At 46.3% G+C, this 15,824-nt stretch overlaps 1 protein-coding gene across 1 annotated transcript in view; it reads left to right on the forward strand.

The window, feature by feature from the left end:
• Positions 1-15,824, forward strand: part of LOC143286616 (sodium-dependent proline transporter-like) — a 60,308-nt gene that overhangs the window by 14,466 nt on the left and 30,018 nt on the right. The window contains exons 2-3 of the mRNA XM_076594258.1: positions 8,151-8,444; positions 14,196-14,327. Coding sequence (XP_076450373.1) covers positions 8,189-8,444; positions 14,196-14,327 — 388 coding nt within the window. The 5' untranslated portion in view covers positions 8,151-8,188. The remainder of the gene's footprint in view (positions 1-8,150; positions 8,445-14,195; positions 14,328-15,824) is intronic.

Below are 15,824 nucleotides of genomic sequence, written 5' to 3' on the forward strand. Positions count from 1 at the left end.
GTTAGGAAAGAAAAGGGCCGCCAAAATAATTTATACTCGGGGTTTAAAAAAAAAAGAAAAAAAAAAGGCAAGGGCAAATCATATTCGGGTATACATAAAACGGTCGGGGCTGCTTTTCGGACAGGACCAATTTGCCTATCATGTCACCGTTTCGCCTACTCTAAGATTCAGTCATTCCGCCACCACCGTCACTCTTACCTCTTCAAACTTTGACGCTGTGTCCAGTTGATTTCGTCTACGCTCCATTTCAGTTTCAGCCTTTCTCTCTGCCTGTCTCTCTGTCTCTCAGTCTCTCTGTCTCTTTCTGTCACACACACACACACACACACACACACACACACACACACACACACACTCTCTCTCCATTTTATACCTGGGTATATTCGTTCTGGGCCATGCTGGGTTATATCCAGGTCTGTTACACCGCCATAAAGCTGAATTAGTTTAACAGCCGGGTCGCTTTCGCCATTGAAACTTGCAGTCACATTGCATACAATCCGTGCAGCTGCGTTATCGTTCTTTCCTTTTTTTCCTTTTCTTTTTCTTTTTTCAGATCCCATTTTTTTACACTACTTCGGAAAGCTTGCTCGCTCAGTTCCTTTGTGTGGGGTAATAATAAGTAGTGAAGATAAAGAAAAGGGTTAATTTTAAAAAGAGAAGAAATTTGGTGAATTCGTTGCTTACTATTATCAATTACCCGGTGGTTCCAAGTATATAATTATCTGGACTCTGTGTGTGTCAGTGAATATCTCTTTTATTCTTTGTTTCTCTTTGGAAAGAGGAGTTTGTATCATACTCCATGTTTGGTGATACACATACTTACTATGTCAAACTGATGCAAACTAGGCCTATTGTTTTGGTGGGGGGGGGACGCGCATTTTGACACGCACGTACGGGTAGCCATATGCAGTGCAACGTGTACGTGTGACCACCCCACCCCACCCCACCCACAGCCGTCCCCCAAGCCTTCCCTCCCTTCCCGGCTCCATCTGGTTTGTTCAACACCCTGACACCAGATTTGGATCTTTGACATGGACAGTGGAACCCCCTGACACCAGATTTGGATCTTTGACATTGACAGTGGAACACCCTGACACCAGATTTGGATCTTTGACATTGACAGTGGAACACCCTGACACCAGATTTGGATCTTTGACATGGACAGTGGAACACCCTGACACCAGATTTGGATCTTTGACATGGACAGTGGAACACCCTGACACCAGATTTGGATCTTTGACATTGACAGTGGAACACCCTGACCAAATCTTTGACGCTGTGTCAATGATTGTAACACGCTACATTCAGTTTTCATGACTTTCGCTCTGCTGCTTGTCTCTCAGTATTCTGTTTGTCTTCACACACTGAAGAAACACCCACACACACATACCAATCTCTATCCATTTTAGCCTTGATATCGGGCCAGTGGGTGTCAGGTGAGAAGCTGATTAGTTAAAAGGGGTCGGATTCATGCAGTCACTGATACAACCCTGCGTGGTTATGTTTGTGTTTGTTTCCTTTGCTTTTTCTGTTGTTAGACCCTAAAGAGAAGTTGCGTCGTAGTCTGTGTGGGTAATAATAAGTAGTGAAGATAGAGAAGGAGGTTTGAGAGAGATTTGGTGGAATCGGTGCTGATGAGATGTATAATTCGTGTGGTTCCTAGGTTAATGCTGGACTGGTTGTGGGTTAAAGGATATCATATTCTGTGTTGGGAGGGGATTGTAGTATACCTGTTGTATACCATACTACTATGTAATGTGCAAAATTTGGATCTTTGACATGGACAGTGGAACACCCTGACACCAGATTTGGATCTTTGACATTGACAGTGGAACACCCTGACACCAGATCCGGATCTTTGACATTGACAGTGGAACACCCTGACACCAGATCCGGATCTTTGACATTGACAGTGGAACACCCTGACACCAGATCCGGATCTTTGACATTGACAGTGGAACACCCCACCCTGACACCAGGTGACTGACTATAAGGTATTCCTTCCTTAATGGTACCATCAAAGCGCCTGTTCCTATAAGAGAGCTTTGCCCTGTTGGCTCACTGGTACCATTCACACAGCCCTTACGTACGGTACTACCTAGCCTAGCTGTTCGTTTGAGAGTTTTGTTCAGGCCTGGGATGACGTAAGAAAGATTGGAGACAGTTTTGTTTGATCTGAGACAGTTTATAGTTTGATCTGAGACAGTTTATAGTTTGATCTGAGACAGTTTATAGTTTAATCTGCCGACTTCTGACATACCAGCGACGTTTAGAAGATGTAAATATAAACTATAACAATGTGACTGATAAGGGACAAACAGCACGTAACCCTTTGCAAGAGCACTCTGTCTCTTTTTCTGGCACACATACACAGACAGACAGGCAGACACACACACACAGATATATATATATATTATATATATTCACATAAACCACACACACACTCATACACACCATAAACCACACACACACACACACACACACACACACACACACACACACCATAAACTACACAGGATGTTCTTTCATGTGAATAAAAAAACACTCCGTATGGGGACAACTTGACAAACAAATAATATGGGAGTGGCACGAAGCAGAACCAGTTGGGCATGTTTTGCTTGTCGCATTGTGTATTTGTGTGTGTGTGTGTGTGTGTGTGTGTGTGTGTGTGTGTGTGTGCGTGCGCGCGCGTGTGTGTGTCTGTGTGTCTTTGTGTGTAGTTACGTACATTTCAACAGGACTTCATGATGAGATTTTCTTGTTGCCTTGTGGAATTCGCTGTACTGGTGGAATTTTTGGATGGTTGGTTTTTATTTGTGTGCTTTTTTTCCCCAAATAAAACAGTTTCATCCAAATCCAAGACTACAAATCCAAGCTGGCCGAATACCTTCCTCTCCCCCCCCACCCCGACTGCCCCTTCCGCTTCTTCCCCCTCCCCACTCCCACGCACGCTTATTATTATATGTATGACATATAACATGATATAATAAATATATATGTATATGTAGTAGAGAGACGGAGAGAGAACTCAAAAGGTAATCTTTGCTGACGTGACAAAAACTCTAACCAGCAACTGTCGGATCAGTCGTCGGTTCAGCCCTATGGAACACTGGTCGTGAGATAGCCATTTCGACCTGCGGCGACGCTGTCTTTGACCCATAGTCAGTGATATGGAAAAAAAAAAATCACCAGCATACTATATCATGATAACGACTACAACAACGACGACGATGATGATGATGATAAAAATGATAGATAATACTAATACTCATGAATAATGGTATCGCCGGACTGGACAATAGCGCTTTCAAACCTCCAAAAGTGCTTTGCAAAATGTCAGTCAAAAACAAAGCATGCAAGAGAACACGCACGCACGCACACACACACACACACATACGCACACAAACACAAACACACACACAGACACACACACAAACATACGGCGCACACACACACACACACACACACACACACACACACACAGCACACACACACACACACACACACACACACACACACACACACACACGGCACACACACACAGACACACACACACACACACACACACACACACGGCACACACTCACACACACACACACACACTCACGGCACACACACACACACACACACACACACACACACACACACACAGAGCATGCCCGGGCGTGTGAATGGAGACACCCAAGACAGGTTTGATAGTAAGGGTCATTTACCAGGCCAACTGACGGGGATAGAATTATATATTAAAAACAAAAACAAAACAAAACCAAGAAAAGAAGAAGACACATCAATTCAGTAACAACTACTTGGATTTCTAAAAGCGGTATGCATTCCATCTCTCTACATGTACTGGCGTCGTTCTAAACACTATATACGTCCTGAACTGAACATAAAAGGCTCCACTGGCCAAGCGCGTCGTTGGCAACAAAACGCCGAAAGACTTCCATTGTTTGCATATATACATATATACATCACAGATGCACAGAATGCTCTATTTTCCTTTAACAGTGTATAACTCCTCTTTAATGTCTGTGGTTAAAACCCCTTCACTGCTAGTACATTTGCTATAGCCTATGCTGTGAAAATTTTCAGAAAAACAAGAAAAACACGCCAATGATTTTAATTTGCTTATATTTCAAAAAGTACTGAAGATAAGTGCATAAAAGTATATATCAAATGAAAGGAAAATGAACCAAGATTTTGTTTTTAATACTCACATGTTCAAATAATGAGCCAATCAGACACAAAAATTCCATAAAATGCAATAAAAAAAATTTGGGACTGTCATTCCATCATTTAGGTGCTACAACATCAACCAGCTTATTAACCAGTCTTTCTTGTGACTGTTGTGATCAACCACACACACTGTCAAAGGCTGTGGAACAGTGTCCAGGTCCAAGTCTCGAACACAGTCCACACAAACAATGAAAAGGGTGTACTCACCCAGCATCTATCGCCAGTAAAATCGCTGTGTGGTACTTGCGGAAACAGTCTTCAAGACACAGTGCTGGTTTGCTGGGGCAGTCTGGGCAGTAGAACCTCACATCCTTTCTTTGTCCTTTCTTCCAGCAGACTCTGCACCTCCTTTGTGGCCAGGCCTTCTGTGGGGTAGGTGGGATGACATCAATGAAGTGTTGTCCACACAGACGAACAGCATGGTCATCTGTAGCAGTGTCTGAGTCTTGGTCACCAAAAATCATGGCACTAATTACATCCTTCTGGAAGTCCAGGAATATACTGATGTTGCCTGCTTTTTTTGTTGAGGATGTGTGCATTCAGCATGGCAATTTGTAGAAAATGTATCACTTCAGGGTTTTCCTTGTGGCATCGTAGGGCTGTAGTTGTTGGTCATGATGGTCCATGGCACCCATGTTTTTGTTGTAATCCAGAATTGCTGGAGGCTTATTTACTGCTCTTTGGTCTTGCTGCTGCTGGTCTTCAGCTGTAGGTTTGTGGCAAGTTGTCAACTCCAGATGGTCCAGAATGAACATCATGATCAATCACCATGCTGCATACCTGCATCTTGAATCAGCTGAGCTTGTCTTGTCTTCAGTTTCGTCAAGCAACTCCCCCTCCACCCCCCTCCATGTCAAAATCAGCGTCTTCGGCATCAACTTCACGCAGTTCTGTCTCATTCAGTCCACAATCTTCATCTCTACTGTTTGCATCGCGAAAGATTTCTTTCAATATTAGTGCAAGTGTTGGGGTTTGTCTGCGTTCAGCCATGGCTTTGCAAACACAACTTGAGCTTCGTAGAAACTTGCAAAACTTTCGCCATAAACATGACAATCCGATGAATAATTCCCCCCAGTATTGCTGTAACGTATCACACTCCCCGATAATAACACGACGCAGTGCACGATGAGGGTGACGCCACATACAGCCAACACAAAGTGACGTGACGCTACCTCCATACAATGTTCCACCCCAGCCTCTATCCGGATTGGTCTAGTACAGTCTGACCTAGTCTAGGATGAAAGAAACTAGGACAGTCAGTCAGTCAGTCAGTCACATGTGATTAATGCAAAGCAACGCCGCGGCGTGTGCAGTTTCTTCTTATCGGGGTAAGTGGGTTTGCGGCGGAAGGAACAGACACACCGTGCCCTACATGTGGAACGAAGAAGTAGGTTTACACGAGGACAGTGAGAAACCAGATCATGGTCAAGTGTTCTGTTTTTCTTATCAGAGTGCTAAGGTGCGTGGAAATCTTGAGACAACGACGTGCCCGACTTTAGTTTTTGTTCTTGAAGGTGACATCGACATTACGGTTGATCCTCCACCCTCCACCCCACCCCACCCGCCATCTTCCACCCCCAGCCACACAATGCCCCTTCCTGCACTTCCATCACTTCATCCCTGTCACTGAAACAGTCACACAATGCCCCTTCCTGCACTTCCATCACTTCATCCCTGTCACTGAAACAGTCACACAATGCCCCTTCCTGCACTTCCATCACTTCATCCCTGTCACTGAAACAGTCACACAATGCCCCTTCCTGCACTTCCATCACTTCATCCCTGTCACTGAAACAGTCACACAATGCCCCTTCCTGCACTTCCATCACTTCATCCCTGTCACTGAAACAGTCACACAATGCCCCTTCCTGCACTTCCATCACTTCATCCCTGTCACTGAAACAGTCACACAATGCCCCTTCCTGCACTTCCATCACTTCATCCCTGTCACTGAAACAGTCACTGTCAGATGGGACTCACCTTGTTTCACTTGCTGAACATGCACGTGAGACATTCATAAACACGCACGCACACACACGCGCACACGCACATACATACATACACGCACGCCCTCCCCCCCTCCCCCTCCCACACACGTACACACATATGCGCGCGCGCACATACACGCACACACACACACACACACTCTGTGTGTGTACAGAGTTCTGGGGTTGTTACTGGGTAAGAGAGAGACAGAGACAGGGAATTACTTGATCTAAATCTGTCAGAAATGTGTATAATCTCTGATGGTTATCAATATCAACAGAGCAACTTCCACCATTCCCCCACCCCCACCCCCACCCCGACCCCCCACCGCCCCACCTCTCTTCGCCTCTCCCTTCTTTTTTCCTTGCTAAAACAGTAAAACAGGCCAGTGATGTTTGGGGAGTGTTGGGTTTGACGACCTATCAGTGTTTGACCTGAAGATCCAATTATCCAGTGCTGGAGTCCTGCTGGTGGCCTCTTGTGTGAATGGCGGTCATGGGAAGGAGGGGGGTGTTCGGAGAGTAGGGGGTTGGGGGAGGGGAGGGGGTACAAGAGTGGTGGGGGTGTGTGGAGCCCTGGATATCCTACTGTGGGTGAGGTTTTTTTGGGGGCTGGCGTTCAAGTCCCGGGAGGCTGTCAGCACACGGTGAATCGTGGCTGTTGGTCTGAGGTGGGGCTGTGCGGGTACCGTGCGCTGTTATCAGTGACTGGGTCTGTTTCATTCCAATGCAAGCATTCTTAACCCATTTCCCTACTCCCCCCCCCCTCCCCGCCCCCCGCCCACACACACACACAAAGAAAAAAGAGAGAAAGATTCTAGGCCAAGCAAGGGTGACCTGACCTGGATACATGGAAACGAGTTACCGATAAAACAATAGACTGTATATAAACCTTCACCGGGGCCAAGGTGCACGACACGTTGAGCCGAGGGCTGTGCACCAACAGTCAGTTTGCCAAGTGTTTGGTCATCAGCAGGTTTCTCTGTCACCTGCTGTCAGTGAAAGACAGTCAGTTTGCCAAGTGTTTGGTCATCAGCAGGTTTCTTTCTCACCTGCTGTCAGTGAACGACAGATTGTTGAGCGTTTGTACACATTGTCAGGTGAGAAAAAAATTCCGCAATTTCTTCAAAATTTCTTAAGACCAATGGTCAATGGCAAACTGTTTTGTGTTGATATTATGTATCTTGAACTTTGACAAACAGATCGTGCTGTTGGTTAAGTGTATTTGCAGAGAAATTAATGAAATTTCAAAAAAAAAAAAGAAAAAAGAAGAAGATAAAAACGCAAATAAAAATAAAACCACAAAAAACGTATATCTGATGCTGACATTCAGGTCCAGGGCATCATTGCGGTGCGAAGCTAGCTGTCTGCAATCACACTGTCCCAGCGAGCTGAACACTGCAACACGGGTTTTTTTTTATTTATTATTTTTTTTATTGTTATTACTTTCTTTTTTTTTAAAATCAAAGATGGGACTTAAAGATCGTTTCTTGTGGGTCTTTCTACAGCTCCATCTTCACTTAAAATGTCATTCCTTTCGTTGCTTTCTTTCGGTTTTTTTTTCTTCCTTCATTTCATATTTCTGGTACTATGGTATTTTTTCTCTTCCAACCTCGTTGACACTTGGTGAAAACAAGATGAAAACTCTGCGACGAAAAACAACTGACAACAGAAACAAGTAGTAGTAGCAGTAGCAGTAGTAATGAGAATACACTCCTGTACTTTATTGATTCCAGACGTGTTGCCAAATGCGCGTGGAGCAGCAGGGTATGCGCTATATAGGTGATTATTGTTATCATGATGATCATTACTGTATCAGGATTCTGCTTCTTCTTTCTTCTTCATCTTAGTTTTGTTTTATTATTATTATTATTATTATTATTATTATTATTACTGTTGTTGTTGTAACTGTTATTATCATCATTGCAGGTTGAAGCAGAGAGCCACACCCTCAGGGACCGGTGACCATGACAGTGAACTACTCCGCCAAGTCCAGCGTGGTGACAGGTCTGCTGGACGGCCGGCCTGGTGACGGCGCCCACAAGGCGGCAGCCACTGAGGTCATGATCGTGGACCCCACGGCGGACTCTGACGCCGACTCCGTGAGTGAAGAGCGCCACACGTGGGGCAGCAAGCGAGAGTACCTGCTGTCCGTGCTGGGATTCTCCGTGGGTGTGGGCAACATCTGGCGCTTTCCCTACCTGTGCAACAGGAATGGTGGAGGTGAGAACACTACGTATATACAGCACACTTGTGAGAACACTACGTATATACAGCATACTTGTACAGTACAGGTGTGCTTTCCCTACCTGTGCGTCAGGAATGGCGGAGGTGAGAACACTACGTATATACAGCATACTTGTACAGTACAGTTGAGAACACTACGTATATACAGCACACTTGTACAGTACAGGTGAGAACACTACATATATACAGCACACTTGTACAGTACAGGTGAGAACACTACGTATATACAGCACACTTGTACAGTACAGGTGAGTCTATGGAGGTGGTGAGCTGTTTTCTGTGGTAAAGATTCAGTCTATGGAGGTGGTGGTGAGTTGTTCTCGGTGGTAAAGATTGTCTATGGAGGTGGTGGTGAGTTGTTCTCGGTGGTAAAGATTCTTGATCCATGTGGTAGAAGGTTTCCTTTAGTATTCTGAATGGAAAGTTGGAACTTCACATGTATATTTCGCACAGTGGTCGGTGAGAGAGATCAGGTGAACAAATGCCTCAAGGAACATGTAACCAGAAGTGAAAAAAAGATAGGCAGACAGACAGATGTATAGATAGACAGATACATGTATAGACAGATGTACAGATGGAAAACATTTCGAGTACATGGCAGTACATGGCAGAAGTACCACAAGCAGTGTTTTTCCCTCTTTTTTTTTAACTATTATTTTTAGCCACTAGTTGCAAGCCTGGCATCTCTGGTGTTATCCTTGGCTGACTGAGCTGTGGGCAGAAACCGCGAGAGGGACTCGGCCAAGAGTGCGATAGGGGAAGTGTTACCCCATGACAAAATGTCCCCGGTACTTTGTCAGTCCGGTTGTTTTGAGGAGGATAGGGAGAATCGGAACTCAAACTGGCTTGTTGTATTGAGGGTCAAAGGACACCCGCAATGCCTTTTTCACCTTGCCTCTCACCACACAGCAAGGGAAATGAAGAAATGGAAACCAGGTCAGTAGATGAAGAAGTGGAAAGCAGGTCAGTAGATGAAGAAGTGGAAACCAGGTCAGTAGATGAAGAAGAAGAAGTGGAAACCAGGTCAGTAGATGAAGAAGTGGAAACCAGGTCAGTAGATGAAGAAGAAGAAGTGGAAACCAGGTCAGTAGATGAAGAAGAAGAAGTGGAAACCAGGTCAGTAGATGAAGAAGAAGAAGTGGAAACCAGGTCAGTAGATGAAGAAGAAGAAGTGGAAACCAGGTCAGTAGATGAAGAAGAAGAAGTGGAAACCAGGTCAGTAGATGAAGAAGAAGTGGAAACCAGGTCAGTAGATGTAGAAGAAGTGGAAACCAGGTCAGTAGATGAAGAAGAAGAAGAAGTGGAAACCAGGTCAGTAGATGTAGAAGTGGAAACCAGGTCAGTAGATGAAGAAGAAGAAGTGGAAACCAGGTCAGTAGATGTAGAAGAAGTGGAAACCAGGTCAGTAGATGAAGAAGAAGAAGTGGAAACCAGGTCAGTAGATGTAGAAGAAGTGGAAACCAGGTCAGTAGATGAAGAAGAAGAAGAAGAAGTGGAAACCAGGTCAGTAGATGAAGAAGAAGAAGAAGTGGAAACCAGGTCAGTAGATGAAGAAGAAGAAGTGGAAACCAGGTCGGTAGATGTAGAAGAAGTGGAAACCAGGTGAGTAGATGAAGAAGAAGAAGTGGAAACCAGGTCAGTAGATGTAGAAGAAGTGGAAACCAGGTCGGTAGATCAAGTGGAAACCAGGTCGGTAGATGTAGAAGTGGAAACCAGGTCAGTAGATGTAGAAGAAGTGGAAACCAGGTCAGTAGATGTAGAAGAAGAAGAGAAAGAGACAGACAGACAGACAGACAGACACATAGGGTTGTCAGCTTGTATATCAGCAGCTCACAACTTAGAGACTGACGAATATTGTCTGAAAAAGACCCCGTTAGCAAAGGCAAGACTTGAGTGTGAATACCATTTCAACAGACTGAAACCATGGACACGGTACAAATTATGATGCATTGTTTTGTTGTTTTTTATTTTGTTCTCGAGGATGTTGAACTTTCTGCAAGCATTCTCTTGTCATAGCTCTGCCAGCTACACTGTGAGAAGTGTAAACTGTGTCCAGGCTGCGTTACACACACCGTGACACCAGATCACAAACCTGCTGTCATGGTGTGTAGTTGTGATCTTCATATTTATGAAAACCCACGTTCACTACACGGTTTAGCTTTCTGGTGGGTAGGACTCCACAACCAGTGTCCATAATGGTAGTGGCGAGTATGATGGCGTTGTCCGTAATGGCAATAGCGAATATGATTGCGTTAGCGATGGTGCACCTGTTCGTGTGGAGTTATTGGTAGACCCCTTGATCCCCGCGCCACCGCCCCCTCCCCCCACCCTCCCCTCCATACCCCCCCCCCATACCCCCCCCTCCCCCCCCCCAAATGCCCCGAACTGTGGGTGACTGGCAGCAGATGTGAAACATCTGTCACACGGCTGTGGAGAAGTTGAGACCCACATCTGTGTGTGGACCTGAGTCAGCTTCACCGGCACATGCCCCCCCCCACCCCCCACCCCCCCCCGACAGCATGGCCTGCACTGTGAAATGAACATGGAAATCTCCTCAGCTGAAATGCCGGTCCCGTTTTATGTGGGGATGATTAGTGTGGTTAACCCCTTGACCCTCAACGTTTTATGTGGAGATGATCAGTGTGGTTAACCCCTTGACCCTCAACGTTTTATGTGGAGATGATCAGTGTGGTTAACCCCTTGACCCTCAACGTTTTATGTGGGGATGATCAGTGTGGTTAACCCCTTGACCCTCAACGTTTTATGTGGGGGTGATAGTGTGGTTAAGCCCTTGACCCTCAACGTTTTATGTGGGGGTGATCAGTGTGGTTAAGCCCTTGACCCTCAACGTTTTATGTGGGGATGATTAGTGTGGTTAACCCCTTGACCCTCAACGTTTTATGTGGAGATGATCAGTGTGGTTAACCCCTTGACCCTCAACGTTTTATGTGGGGGTGATAGTGTGGTTAAGCCCTTGACCCTCAACGTTTTATGTGGAGATGATCAGCGTGGTTAAGCCCTTGACCCTCAACGTTTTATGTGGGGATGATCAGTGTGGTTAACCCCTTGACCCTCAACGTTTTATGTGGGGGTGATAGTGTGGTTAAGCCCTTGACCCTCAACGTTTTATGTGGAGATGATCAGCGTGGTTAACCCCTTGACCCTCAACGTTTTATGTGGGGGTGATCAGTGTGGTTAAGCCCTTGACCCTCAACGTTTTATGTGGAGATGATCAGCGTGGTTAAGCCCTTGACCCTCAACGTTTTATGTGGGGGTGATCAGCGTGGTTAACCCCTTGACCCTCAACGTTTTATGTGGGGGTGATAGTGTGGTTAACCCCTTGACCCTCAATGTTTTATGTGGGGGTGATAGTGTGGTTAACCCCTTGACCCTCAACGTTTTATGTGGAGATGATCAGCGTGGTTAACCCCTTGACACTCAACGTTTTATGTGGGGGTGATAGTGTGGTTAACCCCTTGACCCTCAACGTTTTATGTGGAGATGATCAGTGTGGTTGTCCCCACCATATATATATATTAGCAGTCATACTCCCAAGGAACACAAATGTCAGGGAAGATGACGTGTGGTATGGAACATCTCGGCGTCACGTGAAGAACATGTTCGTGACATGTTAAAGATAATTGCTTTCCAATTATCTGTCCATACGTGACCTGATCGTGAATTATTGTTATTGTGGACAGCGTACAATGGTGACGACAGGGTCTTGGTGGTGGTGGATTATGAATGAAGAAAGCCATCCAAGTTCACAATCGTATTTCCTTTCGTTGCTTCCACACAGCAGCAAGGTTGCAACACATGCAGTAAGTGTGGAAGCGTCTGTTGTGCTGTGTTAGTTTTCTCCTGCCTGATAAGAGAAGAGGGGGTCACGCTGCATGCCAGCACCGGTAGCGTGGCCTTGCTTGAGTGAGCAAGGAGTCATTAGGGTTCAGGGGTGTGATGTCATGAGGTCTGTTACATCACTGTGCTGGTTAGGACCAGTGGAGAGAGAGAGAGAGGGAGAGAGGGGAGGGAGAGCGGCCTTTGATGAAGTAACCCTGTTGCCTTTCGTTCCCTGAACCCTAACCAAGCAGGCAGCACTACACCAAGGAAATGTTAGGTTAGAAAACACGTTCTGGTCGGCCATAGCTACTGTGACGTGCTGCTCTGAGGGTGATCACATGACAGTCTGCTACACACACACACCCACACACACACACCTGCTCCCCCCAGAATTACAGTCATTCAGTAGTTTAAAAAGATAGCTGCGGGTTTTTTGGGTTTTTTTCATTATTGAAAATAAAATGCATGTGCAAGAAATGAACTGCGGTTATGAGTGTTGCCCATCACACTGGCTGTACACGCCGCTGTGTGCTGAACACTGTGCATCCTTTCACCCCGACAAGAAAAGTATAAGTTCCCACCAGGTCCTTCATTTTGTATGAACCCTGTATGACCCCCCCCCCCCTCCCCCCTTCAGTCTGCCGCTTTCATCAGCTGTTGTAAATCACTAACTGGAAGCGGAAAAATAGCCAGCGCTGTGATGTTGGCTGAATGAAGGGGATGAATTACTGTTTCCCACAAATGGACTGGGCAACTTCATGTGGATGACTTTTTTCTTTCTCAAATTGGTTGTCAGTATTATAATGGAATGATGAAACTTTCAGCGTGTGTAGGTTTTCATTTCAGATATGATGATGAAGAAGATGATGACATTCAAACAAAATGTTTTCTTTATTATTGATATTCAAATACCTGAAAGAAATTCAGATTTTCACAGCTGCAGTCTGTCTTTCTTATATATGTTGTACATTGTTCTGACTGTTGTGCTGTGCTGTGGTGAGTTGTGCTGTGCTGTGTTGTGCTGTGGTGAGTTGTGCTGTGCTGTGTTGTGCTGTGGTGAGTTGTGCTGTGCTGTGTTGTGCTGTGGTGAGTTGTGCTGTGCTGTGTTGTGCTGTGGTGAGTTGTGCTGTGCTGTGTTGTGGTGTTTTGTGTTGTGCTGTGTTGTGCTGTGCTGTGGTGAGTTGTGCTGTGGTGTGGTGTGGTGTTTTGTGTTGTGCTGTGTTGTGCTGTGCTGTGGTGAGTTGTGCTGTGCTGTGCTGTGGTGTTTTGTGCTGTGCTGTGTTGTGCTGTGGTGTGGTGTGGTGTTTTGTGTTATGCTGTGTTGTGCTGTGGTGTGGTGTGGTGTTTTGTGTTATGCTGTGTTGTGCTGTGGTGTGGTGTGGTGTTTTGTGTTATGCTGTGTTGTGCTGTGGTGTGGTGTGGTGTGGTGTTTTGTGTTATGTTCTGCTGTGGTATCTTTAGTTGTGGTGTGGTGTGGTGTGTTGTGTTGTGTTGTGTTGTGTTGTGTTGCGTTGTGCTGTGGTGTCTTCAGTTGTGCTGTGATGTGCTGTGTTGTGTTGTGATGTGGTGTGTTATGGTGTTTTGTGTTGTGTTGTGCTGTATGGTGATGTGTTGTGTTGTGATGTGGTGTGTTATGGTGTTTTGTGTTGTGTTGTGCTGTATGGTGATGTGTTGTGTTGTGATGTGGTGTGTTATGGCTTTTTGTGCTATGTTGTGCTGTGTTGTTAGTGGTGTTTTTTTTGTAGTTGTGTGCTGTTCTGTTATAGCTGTGCTGTGTTATACTGTGTCCAGGAGCTTTAATGTGATTGTGTCACTGTGTCCAGGAGCTATAATGTGATTGTGTCACTGTGTCCAGGAGCTATAATGTGATTGTGTCACTGTGTCCAGGAGCGTTCCTGATCCCCTTCATCCTGGCAGTGATCCTGATCGGCATCCCCATGTTCTTCCTGGAGACGGTGCTGGGTCAGTTCACCGGCAGGAGTCCGTTGCACGTCTGGGGCTTCTGTCCCCTCATCAAAGGTAACATCCGGCCACTGCTGGGCCATGGTGTGCTGGTTTGTGTTGAACTGTACTGGGCTGTACTGTACTGTACTGTGCTGTGCTGTGCTGTGCTCTGCTGTGCTGTGCTGTGCTGTGCTGTGCTGTGTTGTGCTGTGCTGTGCTGTGTTGTGCTGTCATGTATTCTGTCCCCTCATCAAAGGTAACGTCCGGCCACTGCTGGGCCATGCTGTGCTGGTTTGTGTTGAACTGTACTGGGCTGTACTGTACTGTACTGTGCTGTATTGAATTGGACTGTGCTGAACTGTGTTGTGTTCAACTGTACTGTGATGTGCTGCACTGTGCTGTGCTGTATTGTATTGTATTGTATTGTATTGTACTGTACTGGACTGGACTGTGTTGAAATGGACTGGACACAGTGCCCTTTATGCTGTTGCACTATATTGTACTACAATGCGTTGTACCTGGTGCGGTGTGGTGAAAGGTATAATACGTGTAATGGTATTACACTTAAGAAACCTCCCATCCCAATCTCTCTCTCTCTGTGCTACCACTCCCCCCTCCTCCATCCGATTCTTCCCTCACTCCGCACCCTTGTGCCCCCCCCTCTCCTCCCCCCTCCCCCCCCCCCCTGTTTAACTCGGGAGAGACTGGAGGGAAGGAGCTGTGGCACGGAGCAGGCACGTGGAGCAATCAGCACTGCAGCAGAACGCAGTGTGTTTTAGTGGTCAGTGTCCGTGTGACCAGGGTCGTTGGCACAGGGGGGGAAAGCCGATCCCTGTGTGTGTGTGTGGGGGCGGGGGGGGGGGGGGGTACTTCACATTCCTGGCCAAGACTGACAGAAACAGGAAAGAAGGAAGGAAGGAAGGAAGAAGGAAAGACAGCAAATAGCTGAGGCCAAGACAGGCGAGAAACAGGCATGTGGTGTTTGTGGTTGTGGGGGTGGGTCAAAATATCTCCTGCACACACACACACACACACACACACACACACACACACACAGAGGGGGGGGGGGGGAGAGGGGGGGCGGGGCAGGCAGGGGTAATTAAGGGGTAGACAGCAGATAGAAGTATTGTAGTGAAATAAATGAGAGACAGAGAGAGACAGAAACAGAGAGAAAGAGAGAGGTTTAGAGATAGACAGCAGATGGCAGACAGATAGGCAGAAAGACAACCAGGCAGGCAGGCAGACAGAAAGACAGACAGGCAGGAAGACAGGCAGACAGAAAGACAGGCAGGAAGACAGGCAGAAAGACAGGCAGAAACACAGGCAGACAGACAGAAACACAGGCAGAAACACAGGCAGAAAGACAGGAAGACAGACAGAAACACAGACAGAAACACAGGCAGAAAGACAGGCAGACAGACAGAAACACAGACAGAAAGACAGGCAGACAGACAGGCAGACAGACAGAAACACAGACAGAAAGACAGGCAGAAAGACAGGCAGGAAGACAGGCAGAAAGACAGACAGAAACACAGGCAGACAGACAGAAACACAGGCAGACAGACAGAAACA

This window comes from Babylonia areolata, chromosome 10, assembly GCF_041734735.1.
Source record: "Babylonia areolata isolate BAREFJ2019XMU chromosome 10, ASM4173473v1, whole genome shotgun sequence".
In the NCBI taxonomy this organism is placed as follows: Eukaryota; Metazoa; Mollusca; class Gastropoda; order Neogastropoda; family Buccinidae; genus Babylonia; species Babylonia areolata.